Below are 19534 nucleotides of genomic sequence, written 5' to 3' on the forward strand. Positions count from 1 at the left end.
TTTCTTTGCTAAAGGAACTAGGCGTGTTGTTTTCACTAACACTGGAGTCTCACTATGCTTTTGACAAGTATAGTGAGACTTTTACTGGACTGGAGTCAATCCAGCTGTAAATGTGACAGCTGGGCAGCACAAGTCCTCAGGACCTTAAAACTGACATCATAGTCCATGCAGGGGATCTTTCTCAGTGTGACAAAGGGATAAGCAGTTGTAATGCTCTCCACTTGTCCCAGATGTGTTGACTTTTTTTTTTTTTTTGCATAATCCTTATTCTGTCTCTCTATTTATTTGCTATGATTTGCTATTTGTCAAAGTAACTTTGCTGCACTGACTATCCTGGGTTTGTTTGTGTACGCATTCTGTGGCCAGCAAAACAAACTTTCTGCAAATTAAGACAAATACTCAGTTACATGTTTCTTTATACTCTATTATGTTGCAAATTAAGTCATTTTTTTTCATACTTTGTTCTTTGTTTTCAGTCTTTATGTAGGTCAGGTGTGTGGAAAGGCCCCCTTAGCATTTCCTGATTTTAAAGTGCTGATGATGTCAGACATGACATCAACAGGTGGAAACAAGGGGGGGGGGATCCTTCTACCATAGAAACGCTTCCTTTTGTTTCTTTCTAGGTCTGCAGGGATTTTTTGAATTTTTTATTTTTTTTTTTTTATTTTTTATTTTTTTGTAAATAGAGCCGTTTAGTTGTGTAAATGTGCTAATCAGAAGTGTGAGGAGCTTCAGATGAGGGAGGAGAGGTGAGCTGTGTTATTGCATTCATGTACTTTTGAGTTTTGGTAATTAAGTTAATTAAGTTTCACGTATGATGGAGTTCACTGTAAATTCTCTAAATGTCTGCTGAGTCTGCTTCCTTACCACCTTCCTTGACGTTCGAGTCTGACTACATCACACTCAGATGTCAGGATTCCCTTGATGACAGAAGACTAGTAGTGCGAATGTGTGAAAGGTGTTGTGTGGTGGAGAAGACTTCAGAAATAAAAGTCGAGAAATAAACCTGTTGAAATTATTTATCTTTTTGTTGTCTACAGGCTGCCCACTCATTGTCTGTCACCTTAATCCTAGTGATTTTATTTTGTTCCACTCCACTCGTTCCTTACATTTTTCGGATCATGTTTTGCTTCTGTAGAACTGCCTGGATAGTAATCATAGTTTTTGTATGTTTCTTTAGGAACCCATGCTGCAGAGTGCCAACGTAAACTCAAAGTTTATCTACAGAAAAACATCCAGTGCGTGTTTGAAGGGATCACTAAAGCAGGAAACCCAAATTTTTGTAATCAGATCTACACAGAGCTCTATATCACAGAGGGGGGGACTTCAGAGGTCAATGATGAACATGAGGCCAGACAGATTGAAACAGCATCCAGGAAACCAGACAGACCAGAAGCAACAATCAGACAAGAAGACCTCTTTAAAGCCTCACCTGTTAAAGACAAGCCAATCAGAACAGTGCTGACAAAGGGAGTGGCTGGCATTGGGAAAACAGTCCTAACACAGAAGTTCACTTTGGACTGGGCTGAAGACAAAGCCAACCAGGACATCCAGTTCATGTTTCCATTCACTTTCAGAGAGCTGAATGTGCTGAAAAAGGAAAAGTTCAGCTTGGTGGAACTTGTTCATCACTTCTTTACTGAAACCAAAGAAGCAGGAATCTGCAGCTTTGAAGACTTCCAGGTTGTGTTCATCTTTGATGGTCTGGATGAGTGTCGACTTCCTCTGGACTTCCACAACACTACAATTTTGACTGATGTGACAGAGTCCACCTCAGTGGATGTGCTGCTGATAAACCTCATCAGGGGGAAACTGCTTCCTTCTGCTTGCCTCTGGATAACCACAAGACCTGTAGCAGCCAATCAGATCCTTTCTGACTGTGTTGACATGGTAACAGAGGTCAGAGGATTCACTGACCCACAGAAGGAGGAGTACTTTAGGAAGAGATTCAGAGATGAAGAAAAATCCAGCATGATCATCTCCCACATAAAGACATCACGAAGCCTCCACATCATGTGCCACATCCCAGTCTTCTGCTGGATCACTGCTACAGTTCTTGAGGATGTGCTGAAAACCAGTGAGGAAGGTGAGTTGCCCAAGACCCTGACTGAGATGTACATCCACTTCCTGGTGGTTCAGTCCAAAGTGAAGAAGGTCAAGTATGATGGAGGAGCTAAGACAAATCAACCCTGGAGTCTAGAGAGCAGGAAGCTGATCAAGTCTCTGGGAAAACTGGCTTTTGATCAGCTGCAGAAAGGAAACCTGATCTTCTATGAATCAGACCTGAAAGAGTGTGGCATCAATATCACAGCAGCCTCAGTGTACTCAGGAGTGTTCACACAGATCTTTAAAGAGGAGAGAGGACTGTACCAGGACAAGGTGTTCTGCTTCATCCATCTGAGTGTTCAGGAGTTTCTGGCTGCTCTTCATGTCCATCTGACCTTCATCAACTCTGGAGTTGATCTGTTAGAAGAACAACAAACATCATCTCTGCTGTCTAAAGTAAGACCCAAATCTAAACTCAAATATCTCCATGAGAGTGCTGTGGACAAAGCCCTAAAGAGTCCAAATGGACACCTGGACTTGTTCCTGCGGTTTCTCCTGGGTCTTTCACTGCAGACCAATCAGAGTCTCTTACAAGGCCTGCTGACACAGACAGGAAGTAGCTCAGAGACCAATCAGGAAACAGTCCAGTACATCAAGAAGAAACTCCGCAAGAAACTGTCTGCAGGGAAATGTATTAATCTGTTCCACTGTCTCAATGAGCTGAATGATCGTTCTCTGGTGGAGGAGATCCAACAGTCCCTGATTTCAGGAAGTCTCTCCAAAGATGAGCTGTCTCCCTCTCAGTGGTCAGCTCTGGTCTTCATCTTACTGTCATCAGAAGAAGATCAGGATGTGTTTGACTCAAAGAAATACTCAGTTACTGAGGAGGCTCTTCTGAGGCTGCTGCCAGTGGTGAAAACTAATAAATCTCAGCACGTTGATAGACGTATGGAGTATCCGAAACAACTAAAGAGGTAGAAAATGGAAATATAAATTAACATTTTTAAATTATACTCTAAACCAATTGCTGTTTTCATTAATGATACAGTATGGTAGCATACTATGCTAATTTTTTTTGTTAGCAAGTGACTCATAAAAACATTGAACTCGAACGCATTTTCAAAGGTTATTTTTTGGCTTTCACATTTTATAGGATGAAACTATTGAGACCAACATTTTTAGGCACTTTTGTTTGTTTTTTTTAATCAAAGTCAGATTCTTTTGCACTTCTTAGATTCTTAAAACACTTTTGTGGTTTACAATTTGACATCACCAACAAAAGTAACTTGTTCGCCCCCATCAGTAAAATAGCAATTTGATCTAAAACAGTGTCTCATATCAGGAAATTTGAATTCTTTGCATTCATGACTAATGTATTGTGCTTGATAATTTGTATGTCGCTGTCACTATACTTATCTACAGAGTGGACCACAGCACAGAGCAGGTGTTAAGGTTTGCACTGCAAAAATGTAAGTTTGCACTTTTTATTCATCTCTTATTAAATTCAAATGCCTAAATCACTTAAGATGCAAGTGAGAAGCTGATTAGATAATTCAGCTTACTCTCAAAGGTTTTCATTCTGCTGGCACTCTGAAGGGGCACCGATTGTGGAACTGATCTTCTATTCGTGCTTGACTGTGCAAGAATTAAGATCTATAAACTACTATTGTAATGTCTTTGCTATTACATTGTACTTTCTCTGTTAGACTTCTGCGAACTTGAACTGGACCCAAATACAGCGCACAGAAACCTCAAACTGTCTGACAACAACAGGAGGGTGACACATGTGAGAGCGGTGCAGCCATATCCTGATCATCCAGGCAGATTTGACTACTGGAATCAGCTTCTCTGCAAAAATGAGCTTACAGGTCGCTGTTACTGGGAGATCGAGTGGAGAGGAGTGATTGACGTCGCAGTGACTTACGGACAAATTCAAAGGAGAGGAGACGGCGATGACTGCAAGCTTGGATCCAACGATCAGTCTTGGAGTCTGAACTGTTGTGAAGATGGTTACCGTGCTTGTCACAACAACTTTAGGAAGGACGTAGATTTGGCCCTACCCTCCTCCGTCTCTAACAGAGTAGCAGTGTATGTGGACTGTCCTGCTGGCACTCTGTCCTTCTACAGAGTCTCCTCTGACAAACTCGTCCACCTCCACACCTTCAACACCACATTCACCGAACCTCTTTATCCTGGTTTTGAAGTGTGGTATGGGTCTTCAGTGTCTCTGTGTTCTGTGTAGGAGGGAGCGTTTCCGCATGAGTGGAAAAATGTTCCCACTGCTGACTGACTGCAGCTGCTTAGACCAGCTAAGAAGAGAATCATGTAGAGATATTTGACTGTTCAAATTTTATTTTAAAGGGCAGAAATGTTTTTAATGTACGAAATTATCAACATAGAAAATCAGTGAATGGAACAGCATTGAAATTTGATGATGTCATGTCAATGCGTGTGTGTGTATGTTGATAATAATGCATATGTTCATAAATGATAACGTGTCATCACGTGGCCCAGGCATTAAGGACGGTCAAACTGTATTTTTTCTGTTGGCAGAATAACCAGTCATAGTAACCGAAGTCAAGTGTCATACATGCCTTAAAGTCTCTTATCACATCAAATAATGGTACTGCAGTATCGGCAGCACATTGTTTTTCATAGTATTCTCCTCCCACAGAGATTTTGGTGTAACTATAACATGTTGTAACAGGTTCTTCCAGAAATGTTTTTATAGGGTTTCTGATAATGTGAGATCAAATGATGACTGGATGTCTGAGCATTCCCTTTTTTCTTTTCCATTAAATTTTATATTAAATGTTTATTGTAATTACTATCCTTTTTGTGTGTCTGTCCTGTCTTTTGTACTGTCTGTCATACATAGTTATTGGTAAAGCCACTGTGCACAGTATGTATATGCAAATTTACTTCAGTTTTACTAAATGCTGAGATGCGTTCAAATACTGAGTGTCTTTGAGATTTTATTTGTGTTTTGAAATGATTTAGGATTCAGTACAGTCATGTCAGCGGTCAGGTTTTGTGAAAATCTTGTGAGCGTGACAACTCACAAACAGTGTTGGGAAGGTTACTTTTAAAATGTATTCCACTACAGATTACAGAATACATGCCCCAAAATGTATTTTGTAATGTATTCTGTTACGTTACTCTGTGAGAGTAACGTATTCTGAATGCTTTGGATTACTTAATATATTATCAAGTTTTTTACAACTACATGAATGTACTATTGCTGTGTAATTTATTACTATTACTGAAGGTTACTCACCATACCAACAGCAACTAGATTTTTAAATCTTAATATAAAATGAGTAACAGTAGGGTGGACATTAGGTAAGGCTGCACTTTTTGCAGCGATCTCGTATAGAAAACTATTTTGCTTTACTTTGTTGTCTGGGTCAACTTTGCTAGCGAGACACAGAGAGAGGCATTGAAAGGCTGCTCCAACGGAACTTATTGTTTCAGAGGAAAACAAGAACACAGTGTAAAGTCGAGTCTTAATAGATTACTTACAACTGGGCTCGTCAGGCACTCTTTTTGGTTGCAGTGGTTATTATTATATTTACATGCTTCCAGCTCCTGTTTCTGCTCAGTGACAACTCGTACTTTTCGACTCTCCTTTTTCTCCCTCCCTTGCTCACAGACACATAACGGGTATGGTAGTCCCTTCTCCCTACAGCACGGACTACACTGCCCATGAGGCTACATTCTTTAGGGCTATGGGGACTCCGGGAAACGTTTTCTCATGGACTCCGGCTCCCAGAAGAGCCTCCTTCCCCCGACCGCTGCCGACAGGCTAGCAGTGAACTGCGGGCCGCAGCTCATTGCAGCTAATGGCTCTCCCATCACAACGGTTGGGGAAAGGTTGGTGACTGTTTGTTTTCATGGCCGGGATTTCCAGTGGAACTTTGTTATTGCCGCTAGCTCTGTACCTATCTTAGGTGCTGATTTTCTGTGTGCCCATGGACTGCTTGTTGATGTTGCTAACAGACGTTTAATTGATTCTCTCGTTTTCTTTGCTACCCTGTTTTACTTTTTTTTTTTCTCTTTTCTATTTCTCTTTTTTTTCCTTACTCTTTTCTCTTGTTTTCCTTTTTTTCTTTTCTTTCTTTCTTTTCTTTCTTCTTTCTTTTTCTTTTCTCTTCTTCTTCTTCTTCTACCCTGTTTTACTCGGGCCACCGAGCCCCTGATTCGGGCTAATGTAGTGACCTCCGGATGTTGCTCTTCCGCGTCTGCTTTTAGAGTTTCCATCGCTGTCTGTCCCTAATTTCTCTAGCACAGTAACGAAGCACAGGGTTGAGCATTATATTCCCACGGTCGGGCCCCCGGTGTTCGCGTGCGCGCGCCGCCTTGACCCCGCAAAACTGTCCGTTTCTAAAATTGACTTGGTGCAGGGGTATCACCAGTTTCCCATGCACGCCGAAGACCTTCCTGAAGAGAAACCTGGGGTTGTTCTTATTTTCTTCAATCAGTGACGAATAGTAAGATGTTCTGGCTTTGCGGAGGGCTTTCTTATAAATCAGCAAACTATTTCTCCAGGCTAAATGATGATCCTCTAAATTTGTGACACGCCATTTCCTCTCCAGCTTACGAGTCATCTGTTTTAGGATACGTGTTTGAGAATTATACCACAGAGTCAGGTACTTCTGATTTGAGACCTTAGTTTTAACAGGAGCTACAGTATCCAGAGTCGTACATAGTGAGGAGGTAAAATTATTAACAAGATAATCGACCTCTGTTGGGGTAGCGCTCAGATAGCTGCTCTGCTCTATGAGCATTGAAGATGATAACAGTGGGTGGATTATTTTCTTAAACTTAGTTACATCGCTTTCAGAAAAACATCTACTTTGATAAAGTCTACTCTCCACAGCTGTGTAATCAATTATTGTAAATGTAAATGTTATCAGGAAATGATCAGACAGGAGAGGGTTTTCAGGAAACACTGTTAAATGTTCAGTTTCTATGCCATATGTGAAAACAAGATCTAGAGTGTGATTAAAGTGGTGGGTGGGTTCTTTTACATTTTGAGAGAAGCCAATTGAATCTAATAACAGATTAAATGCCATGTTGAGGCTGTCATTTTTAGCATCTACATGGATGTTAAAATCACCCACAATAATTATTTTATCTGAGCTCAGAACTAAATTAGATATAAAGTCTGAGAAATCAGACAGAAACTCTGTGTAAGGCCCAGGTGGACGATAGATGATAATAAGTAAGACTGGTTTCTGAGTTTTACAGCTGGGGTGGACAAGGCTAAGCATCAGGCTTTCAAATGAATTAAAAGTCTGTCTTGGTCTTTCGTTAATTAATAGGCTGGTGTGAAAAATTGCTGCCACACCGCCCCCCCGGCCTGTGCTTCGAGATTTCTGGTAGTTAGAATGACTCGGGGGGTGTTGATTCATTTAAACTAACATAATCATCCTGCTGCAACCAGGTTTCTGTAAGGCAGAGTAAATCAATTTGTTGATCAAATAAAAGGTGCCGCCCAGGCCTTTCAGCGGCTGATGGACTCCGTTTTGCACGCGCTGCCTTTTGTTTTTGTTTACCTGGACGATATGTTGGTGGCCAGCTGCTCGATGAGCCAGCACGAGTCCCATCTGCGCCAGGTTGTCCAGCATTTGGCAAAGCACAGCCTGATCATCAACCCTTCCAAGTGCCTGTTTGGGTTGCCTGTTCTGGATCTGAACATGCTGCTGTTATTCAGCTGCTGTGTAACCCATGGTTATTTTATTGCCAATTGTATTCTGTTTTTATTCTAATTTGAAGTGTTACTGTTTTGTTAAATGCTGAGTTTTCCCATGTACCGTGAATGCACCATAGCGCGTGCGTGGTGACTTTCTTTCACTGCATCCGCCTGCACGGAGCTAGATGCGCAAAGCTGTGTGGAGATTCAATCCTGTAACGTGTTGCGCTACGGAATTAATGTTTTCTATGAAGAATATCCTGGTGAGTCTCACAGTTGCAGTTGCAGTTGTGATTCATAGTCTAGTTTCTGAGCATAAAACCAGTCAGGATACTATGGAAGCCCGTTTCCGCCACTAAAAAAAAAAAAAAGGATCCATAACTCAAAATTTCGAGTTATTTTCTCGAAATTTCGAGTTATTTTCTCGAAATTTCGACATATTAACTCAAAATTTTGAGAATAGCAACTCAAAATTTCGAGTTAGCGCTGCCAATCAGTAATCTACGTGAATGACGTCATTTCCATGTTACCCGGAAGCTGAAGCCCTCAGCTACAAATGCTACAGCTAAGCTACCGGTATTACATCCAGTCGTGAATGCACAGATTGCTGAGTGTTTTCAGCCTGGCTTCACAAATGATGAAATCCCTGTGTTATTAGCTGAATCACATGGTGTTACTATCAGCAAACATACTTTAATTTGTTGGGATCCGTTTTTGAGTGCGCGGTCCTGCGCCATATGCTTCCGGGTAACAAGAAAGCGACCTCATTCACGTATATTTTTGATTGGCAGAGCTAACTCGAAATTTTGAGAAAAGTAACTCGAAATTTCGAGTTATATTTCTCGAAATTTCGAGTTATGGATACTAGCTTTTTTTTTTTTTTTAGTGGCGGAAACGGGCTTCCATAGGATACAATGCTTGTCGGAAATGTGATATTTGTCTTAGGACCTGCTAACGATTGCTTAGCTGTGTTAGCCTGTGGAGAGTATGCTAGCGTACCCACATGTGCTCCCTGGGCTAATGCACTTACATGTGAAGTTTTAGCTAACACACCACGGAGACACTTTTCATGCTTCATGATTTGCAGTGGAATGTATTTTTGTTGTTGATAAATTGTTATTGGCCAATAAGAACTGTATAGATGTGTGATGTGTGAGGGGAAAAAAAGGATAACACTAGAGAAACACGTTTTATTTTACAAGTGAGTGATTGCACTGCACGTTGTGTGCAGGCTGGTTTTTTTGTTTACGTGGTAGAAATCTGCTGCAAGGACCGAGCGGTGCCATCTAAGGACTGGATGCCACTGGAGGTGCCTAGGAAGGACGTTCTCAATCTGAAGGCCACCTGTTTCCTTGGAGGGTGGTAGGATACAACGATTTGCAATTTTTTTTGGATTAACGTTTTTTCTGAGATCTCAGGACACTTTATGTTGTTACTTTTTTCTTTTTTTTGGGTCAGATCTGATTCCACTTAACACAAAAAACTGATGCATCAAAAAGCAAAAACTGTGACTAAAGACAATTAACACTTACTAAGAACACTGAATACTAAGTGCACTGAACTGAAATGGACAGCCTACCTGATACATTTATGGACGCTTTAAGTGATATATTGTACATTGTTGAGATTTATATGTTTGAAATGGTCTAAATGTTTTGTTCATGTCTATGTTTTGGAGCATTTAAATGTTGAATACACTCAAATCACTTTTCTCCCTTTAAGTTGTTGTCAGTGTCTCATTCTGAGTGGAGGGATATTCCTTCTTTAAGTTGAGTTACCACTGCCAGTCTCCTTACGATCCTAACTGAACCCAACAAGAGTAGATTCTCAAATATTGTTTTTTTCCTTGACTTTGTATGACAGATTACTGTGGATTTGACTGATTTTGGACTACTCAGTTAAAAAGGGTGACAACTAGTGGCGAGCCAGCCAGGAGATTGGCATAGTGGTTTTACCTCCAACTCATATGACACACTGAGTGATACGTTTATTTTCGAAAATGGCACTTGACCTTTGTGAACGCTTTAGAGTTGATAGCCAGAAAACCCTGCTTATTACAGGTATTGAAAGACATCGTAGTGAACATGATATAACTAATGTTTTTGAAGTCAATGGTAAGATCTCTAACATTGTCAGGGTCCCTGATGAGCCACATCAGCCCGAAGGCAGAACACTTATAGTGTATGAGTCTGAACAGGCTATCTTAAAGATAGACCCTTCCACCTTAGGGGAAGTTGTCAGCCCTTTAGACCCTACAGTGAAATGGGTTTCCAAAACCGTCAGAGATATCACCCAAGAAGAAATGGGCAAGGAAGTGGCCCGTAGATACCTGAAGGAACTTGAGTTTATGGGGGGCAGTGGGAGGGCAGGCTTCCTCAGTATTTTCCAAGGCGAATTGCAGGCCAGCCCTACCCCCCAGACTGAGACACGATCACCCGTTGACCATAACGTTAATACGACAGCTGACGTCATTCCCAATACTGATTCAAGTGAACCCGTAGAACCCACAAGTGCTTTCAGCCCACATACTGACACTTTTGCTGGTCCAGTACATGTAGACGAGAGCATCTACAACCCTTTGCATATTCAGAAAGTAGTGGTTGAACATGTTATTCGTAATGAGCCAAGTCACGCACCCCTTGCTCACGCTAAGATACGTACCTTCTCAGGCCGACTTCCACGGCCCAACGGTGAAGTCGACTATGAGACATGGCGTACCCAAGTCGATCTTCTACTCAGTGACCCTTTCCTGACTGATGCCCTCAAAGTGAGGAAGATACTTGAGAGCTTACTTAGCCCCGCATCTGAAATTGTAAAGCCTCTGGGGGTCACTGCGACACCAAGCACTTATGTCACTCAGCTTGATTCAGCCTTTGGAGTTGTTGAGGACGGTGAAGAGCTTTACACTGCCTTTCTTGGCTCGAATCAAAACAGCGGAGAAAACCCATCTGCCTTCTTGAACCGTCTTCACAGCCTTCTCACACGAGTCATTTCTAGAGGGGGAGCCCCTCCTACAAATGTAAATGAACTGCTTCTTAAGCAATTCATTAGAGGTTGCTGGGACCAAAGCTTGATAATAAGTCTCCAGCTTGAAGCAAAAAAGAGCTTTCCACCCTCATTTTCGGAGCTTCTCCTCATGTTAAGGACTGAGGAAGAGCGTCGTTTCGCCAAGTTGGACCGCATGAAGAAACATTTGGGTGCAACAAAAGCTGCTGCACATGCACACTCAGTTTTTAGTATGCCCACCTTTGGCCAAGCGCCACTTGCGACTCCTACTCCAACCGACAGTGAAGCTGTGAAACTCGAACAAAAAGTCAATGAACTCACAAAGCAAGTTGAACAGTTAACTTTAACTCAAAGGCCAAGGAGCACCACCCCAAGTACTGAACCTCTTGTAAGCACTAAATCCAAATCTGTGAACCCAAAACCAAATGAAACTGCCAAGCTTGAAAGTCAAATAGCCGAGTTGACCAAACAAGTCCAAATGCTTGTCCAAAGCCAAAGACATTCAACCAAACCTGAGAAATATGAGCCCAAAAATTCTCTAGCTGTCAACACCAGAAACTCACAGACATTTGCTAAAGTTCCTGGCACACCTAGGGCATGGTTTTGCTTTAAGTGTGGGGAAGACAATCATATTGCAGTAAGCTGCACAAATGATGCTAATCCTACACTTGTCCGAGAAAAGCATGCAGAGTTGAGAAAGAAACAGGCTGATTTTGCTGCACGACAGGCCACAGCCCCGTTTGCTTTAAACTAGTGGCAGCTCCTGTCGTGGGACACCCAGGAGCTGAAACCCTTGATTCCCCCAGTCCCGAGACATTAGCTTGTGGTCCTGAAGTGCAAATCACAGAACCCATTCATCCCATAGACAGCCTAGATCCTAACTTCCTCTTCCCTCAAGGTCTCATAGGCCCACGCTGTGCAGCCTCAGTACTTGTTGACGGGGTACCCTGTGAATCCATAATGGACTCAGGCTCACAGGTTACGACCATTTCTGAGTCTTTTCACAAGATGCACCTTTCCCACCTTCCCATCCAGCCAATACATGTTCTTCTTGAAATTGAAGGAGCAGGAGGGCAAAACGTGCCATACTTGGGTTATGTTCAGACTTGCATTACATTTCCCGAAAACATTGCAGGCAAAGAACAACAATTAACTGTCTTGGCCCTTGTTGTTCCTGAGTGTCACTTTAACAGTAGAATTCCGCTGTTGATAGGGACAAATGTGCTTTTACGGGTTTATGGACAGTTAGTACATCAAGATGGTCCCAAGTTCATTCGTAAGCTACACTCTAAGCAGTTTGCAACGATCCTTCAACATGTTGCCCAAGTACAAAGAAATGATACTCATTCCTGCCCTGTCATGTTGCATAGCAAAGGGGCAGTGACAATCCCTGCAAGACACAAACAATGCCTAATGGGAAATGTGAGGTTAAGAAAGAACAACCGGAACACAAGTTTTGTCCTTGAGCCGCATGAGCAATACAAGTTACCAGATGGATTGCTTCTTGAATCGACTTTAGTAGACATTCCTTTTAATTCCAGCAGTAAAGTACCTGTCATTGTACACAATGTTAGTGAACATGCTGTTACGTTGCAGTCAAATAGCATTGTCGCTCAAGCTTGTGCAGCCCAACACGTTTCCCCACTAGCATCAAGTCAAACTCGGAATCCTCCAAGTCAAAATGAACCAGACAGCGACAACCTCACATTCAACTTTGATGATTCTCCCATCCCAGAGCAATGGAAAGAGCGAATTCTGGGAAAACTGAGATCCATCCCTGAAGTTTTTGCTCTCGATGACATGTCCCATGGCCACACCACAGCTGTGAAGCACCAAATCAAATTGAACAATGAAACACCTTTCAAAGAGCGGCCAAGGCCCATACACCCAAGTGACAGAGAAGCTGTCAAACAACATCTAAGAGAATTACTGGATGCAGGCATCATTCGAGAGTCACAAAGTCCTTTCGCCTCACCAATTGTTTTGGTAAGGAAAAAGAATGGCTCGATAAGGCTATGCATAGATTACCGTAAACTAAATCTAAGAACTATTCGAGATGCATACGCCCTGCCAAATATTGAGGAGACATTCACAGCTCTGAGTGGAGCTAAATGGTTTTCGGTCATGGACCTTAAGTCCGGTTACTATCAGGTGGAGGTAGCCGAGGAGGACAAGCCTAAGACAGCCTTTGTGTGTCCTCTTGGCTTCTATGAATTTAATAGGATGCCACAGGGTGTTACAAATGCCCCAAGCACCTTCCAACGCCTGATGGAGAGGTGTGTGGGTGATCTCCACCTCACCGAAGTGCTTGTCTTTTTAGACGACCTGATTGTGTTCTCAGACACATTGGAAGAGCACGAATCCAGGCTAATGAAAGTTCTTACTCGCTTGAGAGACTACGGTCTTAAATTATCCCCAGAAAAATGCCACTTCTTCAAAACATCTGTGAAGTACTTAGGGCATGTTGTGGATGCTCACGGAGTCCACACCGATCCCGAAAAGATCTCTGCTCTGAAATGTTGGCCACGCCCATCTAATTTCAAAGAGCTTAAATGTTTTTTAGGCTTCGCTGGATACTATAGGCGTTTCGTTGAAGGGTACTCCAAGATAGCCAAACCGTTGAATCGTCTCACTGCCGGTTACCGGCCACCGAAGAAGAGAGGCAAGATTTACAAGAGAGAACCACCCAGACTTTCCTACAGTCCCACTCAGCCTCTCGGGGAGCAATGGACTCATGAGTGTGAAACCTCCTTCCGAACAATAATCGAAAAGCTGACTTCTGCACCAATTCTTGCTTTTGCCAACCCACAACTCCCCTATGTATTGCACACGGATGCTTGTCGGGATGGGTTGGGAGCTGCGCTCTATCAGGAGCAAGAGGGGAGGCTGAGAGCAGTTGCTTACGCTAGCAGGGGGCTTTCTAAGAGTGAACAGAACTATCCCACACACAAACTTGAATTCTTAGCCCTCAAGTGGGCTGTGTGTGAAAAGTTCAATGACTACCTTTACGGTTCTAGCTTCACAGTCCTGACCGACAATAACCCGCTAACTTGTGTTTTGACAACTGCGAAATTAGATGCGGCAGGACACAGGTGGCTGGCTGCCTTGTCTACTTACAATTTCAATATTAAGTACAGGGCAGGTCAAGCAAACAAAGATGCTGATGGGTTGTCACGGCGGCCTCAAGAGCCTCCTCATGAAGATGAGGCATTTGTCAAAGAAAAAGCTCGTATTGATGACATGAAAGAACGTCTCATTAACATGCCAAACAATCTTGACCATGAAACGTTTTCTGCCTTGTGTCAGCGTCACTCAGTGTCATGCCATTCAGAAACCCTCTCAGTTGTCGAGAGTCTTGCTATTGACCCCAGCTCAGTCACTGAGGCTTATGGAGAAGACATCTTACCCTCAATGACAGATGCTGATTGGTGCACTGCACAAAAGGATGATCCTTCTCTCGCTCGTGTTATAGCCCTGTTGAGAAGAGGCTTGAAACCCAGCCCCAAAGAAGCAAATCTTGAATCGTCAGATGTTAAACTCCTTCTGAAACAATGGAACAAACTCGAGCTCAGCAATGGCGTGCTTTACAGGAAATTCAATGACAGAGATTCCCTTGTGTACCAGTTAGTACTGCCCCAAAAGTACCGCGACAGAGCCCTGAAAGGTGTACATGACGAGGTTGGTCACCTCGGGGTTGAGCGTGCCTTACATCTCGCTCGGGCAAGGTTCTACTGGCCACGAATGGCTCAGTCCATTGAAGAGAAGTGTAAGAAATGCTCACGTTGTCTCATGAGGAAGGCCCTTCCCCAAAAGGCTGCTCCACTACAGAATATCCAGGCAACTTACCCTCTTGAGCTAGTGTGCATTGATTACTTGTGTATTGAGCCCGATAGTCGAGACACCAGAAATGTGTTAGTATTGACGGACCATTTCACAAAATTTGCAGTCGCGGTCCCGACAAAAGATCAAAAGGCTAAGACAATAGCCAGGGCTCTTTGGGATCACCTTATCATCCCCTATGGTATCCCTAGCCGTCTGCTTAGTGACCAAGGCAGAGATTTTGAATCTAAGCTTGTTAAAGAGCTCTGCACATTGATTGGGACAAGCAAAATTCACACAACGCCCTATCATCCACGAGGAAACCCGGTGGAAAGGTACAATAGGACTCTCTTAGACATGTTAGGCACACTGGAGGACAAAGACAAGTACCATTGGAGAGACTTTGTTAGGCCATTAACACATGCCTACAACTGTACACGAAATGACACAACAGGGTACTGTCCATACGAACTTATGTTCGGCAGACAGCCGAGGTTGCCTATTGATCTTGTCCTTGGTACTCACCTGGACAAAACCAGTCCGAAGTCTTACTCTGACTATGTTAAAGGCCTTCGCCAAAACCTCCAAGAGAGTTACACCCTTGCCAGCGAACATTCACAAAAGATGGGTGAGAAGAATAAAATGAGGTTTGATAAAAAGATCAAAGCTGCAGAACTGTTTCCAGGTGACAGAGTTTTAGTAAGGAACGTGAATGTTAGAGGGAAGCACAAACTTGCTAACCGTTGGGAACAAAATATTCACATTGTTGTCAAACGGGTCAAAGACAGCCCAGTGTATGTTGTCAAACCGGAAAACGGAGACGGCCCCCAGCGTACATTGCACAGGGATTTGCTTCTCCCTTGCGGGTGCTTACCTGTTGAAGATCAGGTTGGATCGGACTCTCAAAATGGGAATCAGAGGAAAATGAGGACCAGGAGTAAACCAAACCGCACAAAAGGCAACGACAAGGATAATGGAGGAGAGTACAGTGATGAGGATGAGATGAGTGATGAAGAGGAATTATGTTTTGGCACATGGAATCCACAAATCATCACAAAAGGCCCTTACATTCAAACTGAGTCAGCTCATCCTAAAGCCCAACAGCAATTGGACAGTCATCCCCCTGTATCATCCCCTGACACTGCTGTACCGGAAACGTCCTTACCTGATATTGGAAAACCTGCCTTGACACAACCTGAAGTCTCTAACACAAGTCATGTGGACTATGTTCCTTCCGATGCTAGGTCTTCAGACCATGTTGTGATTGACATTCCCGAACCCAACTTGACACCTACCATGACTGATGAAGATCTCACTCCACCAGATCCTGCAGTCATTAATGATGATGCTGTTAGTACTGATGCTGGTGCTACAGAACCAGTGAGATTGAGGCGCTCTGACAGAGAAAGACGCCCACCTCAGAAGTTCACTTATGATGAATTAGGAGAGCCGCTGACCTTGGCTATTAGCTCCTTTTTCCAAACCTTAGGTGTTGCATTCTCCAAAACTGTCATGTCACCTTTATCAGGCCCCAGTTGGTCAACGATGCATGAAGGGACTCATGCCGTTTAGAGGGGGAGAGTGTAACCCATGATTATTTTATTGCCAATTGTATTCTGTTTTTATTCTAATTTGAAGTGTTACTGTTTTGTTAAATGCTGAGTTTTCCCATGTACCGTGAATGCACCATAGCGCGTGCGTGGTGACTTTCTTTCACTGCATCCGCCTGCACGGAGCTAGATGCGCAAAGCTGTGTGGAGATTCAGTCCTGTAACGTGTTGCGCTACGGAATTAATGTTTTCTATGAAGAATATCCTGGTGAGTCTCACAGTTGCAGTTGCAGTTGTGATTCATAGTCTAGTTTCTGAGCATAAAACCAGTCAGGATACAATGCTTGTCGGAAATGTGATATTTGTCTTAGGACCTGCTAACGATTGCTTAGCTGTGTTAGCCTGTGGAGAGTATGCTAGCGTACCCACATGCGCTCCCTGGGCTAATGCGCTTACATGTGAAGTTTTAGCTAACACACCACGGAGACACTTTTCATGTTTCATGATTTGCAGTGGAATGTATTTTTGTTGTTGATAAATTGTTATTGGCCAATAAGAACTGTATAGATGTGTGATGTGTGAGGGGAAAAAAAGGATAACACTAGAGAAACACGTTTTATTTTACAAGTGAGTGATTGCACTGCACGTTGTGTGCAGGCTGGTTTTTTTGTTTACGTGGTAGAAATCTGCTGCAAGGACCGAGCGGTGCCATCTAAGGACTGGATGCCACTGGAGGTGCCTAGGAAGGACGTTCTCAATCTGAAGGCCACCTGTTTCCTTGGAGGGTGGTAGGATACAACGATTTGCAATTTTTTTTGGATTAACGTTTTTTCTGAGATCTCAGGACACTTTATGTTGTTACTTTTTTCTTTTTTTGGGTCAGATCTGATTCCACTTAACACAAAAAACCGATGCATCAAAAAGCAAAAACTGTGACTAAAGACAATTAACACTTACTAAGAACACTGAATACTAAGTGCACTGAACTGAAATGGACAGCCTACCTGATACATTTATGGACACTTTAAGTGATATATTGTACATTGTTGAGATTTATATGTTTGAAATGGTCTAAATGTTTTGTTCATGTCTATGTTTTGGAGCATTTAAATGTTGAATACACTCAAATCACTTTTCTCCCTTTAAGTTGTTGTCAGTGTCTCATTCTGAGTGGAGGGATATTCCTTCTTTAAGTTGAGTTACCACTGCCAGTCTCCTTACGATCCTAACTGAACCCAACAAGAGTAGATTCTCAAATATTGTTTTTTTCCTTGACTTTGTATGACAGATTACTGTGGATTTGACTGATTTTGGACTACTCAGTTAAAGCTGCTTTCCCCTTTCTGGTACAAAGTGGGCCAAAAACAAACAAGAAAGAAAAGCCAATCAGCTGATCATTAATCAGTTTCATGATTGAAGTAGCAGCAAGAGAGGGAGGGAGAGAGAAGAGGCAGTTGCTCCATATATCGGTTGTTAAGCTTAACGTGGGAATGCTTTACAAACATTCAGAGATGAACTTACACACTTGCTTTACTTCTCTCTGGGATAACTTTGTCGGAGATTAAATTTTATTTCTCTCCAATATCCGATCCAGTATTTTAGGTCAGTATCGGACCGATTCCGATACATAATATCGGATCGGTCCATCTCTAGTCCCCGGTAGGCGTTTCAACCACGTTCATGTGGACCTGGTTGGTCTCTTGCCACAGTCACAGGGTTTCACGCACCTTTTGACTGTGTTGGACCGCACGACTAGGTGGTCGGAGGTGGTACCCCTGGCGTCCACGACAGCAGTGACCAGAGCATTTTTGTCAACGTGGGTTTCGCGTTTCGGTCCCCCAGCTGACATTACCTTGGACAGGGGCACCCAGTTTGTTTCTGAGCTTTGGTCTGCCATGGCTGACGGCCTGGGGTTCAAGGTCCACCGCACCACAGCATACCACCCGCAAGCTAACGGGATGTGCGAGCAGTTTCACTCGTCACTCAAGGCTGCGCTCCGGGCTACCAGGTGACGACTGGGTCGACCGTCTTCTGTGGGTTTTGCTGGGATTGCGTAGCGCAGTTAACCCTCTGGGGTCGCCGGACGCGCCGGCGCGTCAAAATCACATGACCAATTTAAGACGACACAGCTACAAGATGCAGCACATCAGAGTCTCCATTTCAACTTGGGTCGAAAGTGCGAACTTCAAACTATATACCAGTTTTTGAATTGTGTCGATGGGCCACGTAAAACCAGAGTTATGATAAAAAATTACACGCGATGTTTTTTTCTGAACAAAACAGTGGTGTTTACAGCAGGAAGAACAGTAAAAACTGCGTTTTCTACAGACAGCGCTAGCAAACACTCTCCGCTTGCGAGTGAAAAAAGAAAAAGAAAAAACACCCCTTCCCTATTGGTGTTAGAGTTTACCATGTCAGCCAATCAAAAAAAAAAGCATAAGGCAACATGTGACATTTAGTTGTTTAGGGAGAAGGGCAAGTTTTTAGGAGTGACACCCACGATGGGAAGCGGGCGAGCGAAAGACAGAGAGAGAGCGAGTTTTCATATGTGAGACATTAGTGACGTTTAGCGTGTTTGGAGGCTGTAGTTAGTGTGTTGTGTAGTTATTGCCTTGTATTTTGTGTCAGTTAGACTGCTGAATTTCATATTTGCTCTAAAAAAGCTGTCAAAGGCAGATTCCAGTGTAAATGCTGTTCCCACATGGAAAACTTGACTGATGCACCTCCTGCTGTCAGACCTGCAGGGTTTAGGCCTGTGGTGTTCTCCTCTGTCTTATACTGAACACAAACTACATTTTTTGGACTGGCACAAATAATTTGTGTGCCTTCTTATTTGATGCAGCACACCTGATTGTTCTGTAAATAGATTTAAATAGTTATATAAAAAACGCCCGAGGCCTTGGCTGCATTTTTAGGTAAATAGTACCATATAACTTTGTTTGCAAAACTTGTGCATAATTTTTAGAAATGTACAATTTCTATTTGCATTTCAACTTATGAAAATTATTCGTTAAACATGTTTGTGGGTTTTACAGTAAAAAAAAAAAAAAAAAAACTTTTTCTACTCAGATTTTGAATTTTTTGTCTGAATTTAGATCAACTGTGCTAATATAGTATACCAAAATGAAAAAATAACTCAAATTTCAGATATTTGAGGTTGTGCTGAAAATAATGGTACCAAACAAGGCAAGAAAAACCTATTTTAAAGGTGAAATATAGAGGTAAAATCAAAAGTAGTCAAAAACGGCCAATTATACCCTGGACCCTAGAGGGTTAAAGAAGACCTCGGGGTTTCCCTGGCTGAACTGGTCCTCGGCCAACCCCTCTGGGTCCCCGGGGAATTCTTACTTGAGAGCCCCTCCGAGGTCGTTGGACTCGTCTCGTTTGGCACGATACCCATAGGACTCCACTGCGTCCA

The 19534-nt window shown here is 42.9% G+C and overlaps 1 protein-coding gene and 1 long non-coding RNA gene across 2 annotated transcripts; both read left to right on the top strand.

The window, feature by feature from the left end:
- Window positions 1-1669: 1669 nt before the first annotated feature.
- LOC120725368 (protein NLRC3-like) lies at window positions 1670-4303 on the top strand. The gene is made up of 3 exons (XM_040018224.1): window positions 1670-3020; window positions 3469-3515; window positions 3753-4303. The coding sequence occupies exons 1-3, from the start codon at window positions 1888-1890 to the stop codon at window positions 4286-4288; spliced, it is 1716 nt and encodes a 571-aa protein (XP_039874158.1). The 5' UTR covers window positions 1670-1887; the 3' UTR covers window positions 4289-4303.
- A 3208-nt stretch (window positions 4304-7511) lies between these two features.
- On the top strand, window positions 7512-9640 carry LOC120725494. The gene is made up of 2 exons (XR_005694126.1): window positions 7512-8004; window positions 8973-9640. It is a non-coding gene; the product is annotated as an uncharacterized LOC120725494 (long non-coding RNA).
- Window positions 9641-19534: the final 9894 nt, after the last annotated feature.

Source organism: Simochromis diagramma, unplaced genomic scaffold (genome assembly GCF_900408965.1).
Source record: "Simochromis diagramma unplaced genomic scaffold, fSimDia1.1 OVJJ01000802.1, whole genome shotgun sequence".
Taxonomy (NCBI): Eukaryota; Metazoa; Chordata; class Actinopteri; order Cichliformes; family Cichlidae; genus Simochromis; species Simochromis diagramma.

Bases quoted from the DNA above. Each gene is read 5' to 3' on its own strand.
- LOC120725368 (XM_040018224.1), top strand. From the start codon at position 1,888: ATGGTAACAGAGGTCAGAGGATTCACTGACCCACAGAAGGAGGAGTAC. The intron at 3,021-3,468 runs GTAGAAAATGGA...ACTTATCTACAG, and splicing joins TATCCGAAACAACTAAAGAG to AGTGGACCACAGCACAGAGC. The intron at 3,516-3,752 runs GTAAGTTTGCAC...TTTCTCTGTTAG, and splicing joins AAGGTTTGCACTGCAAAAAT to ACTTCTGCGAACTTGAACTG.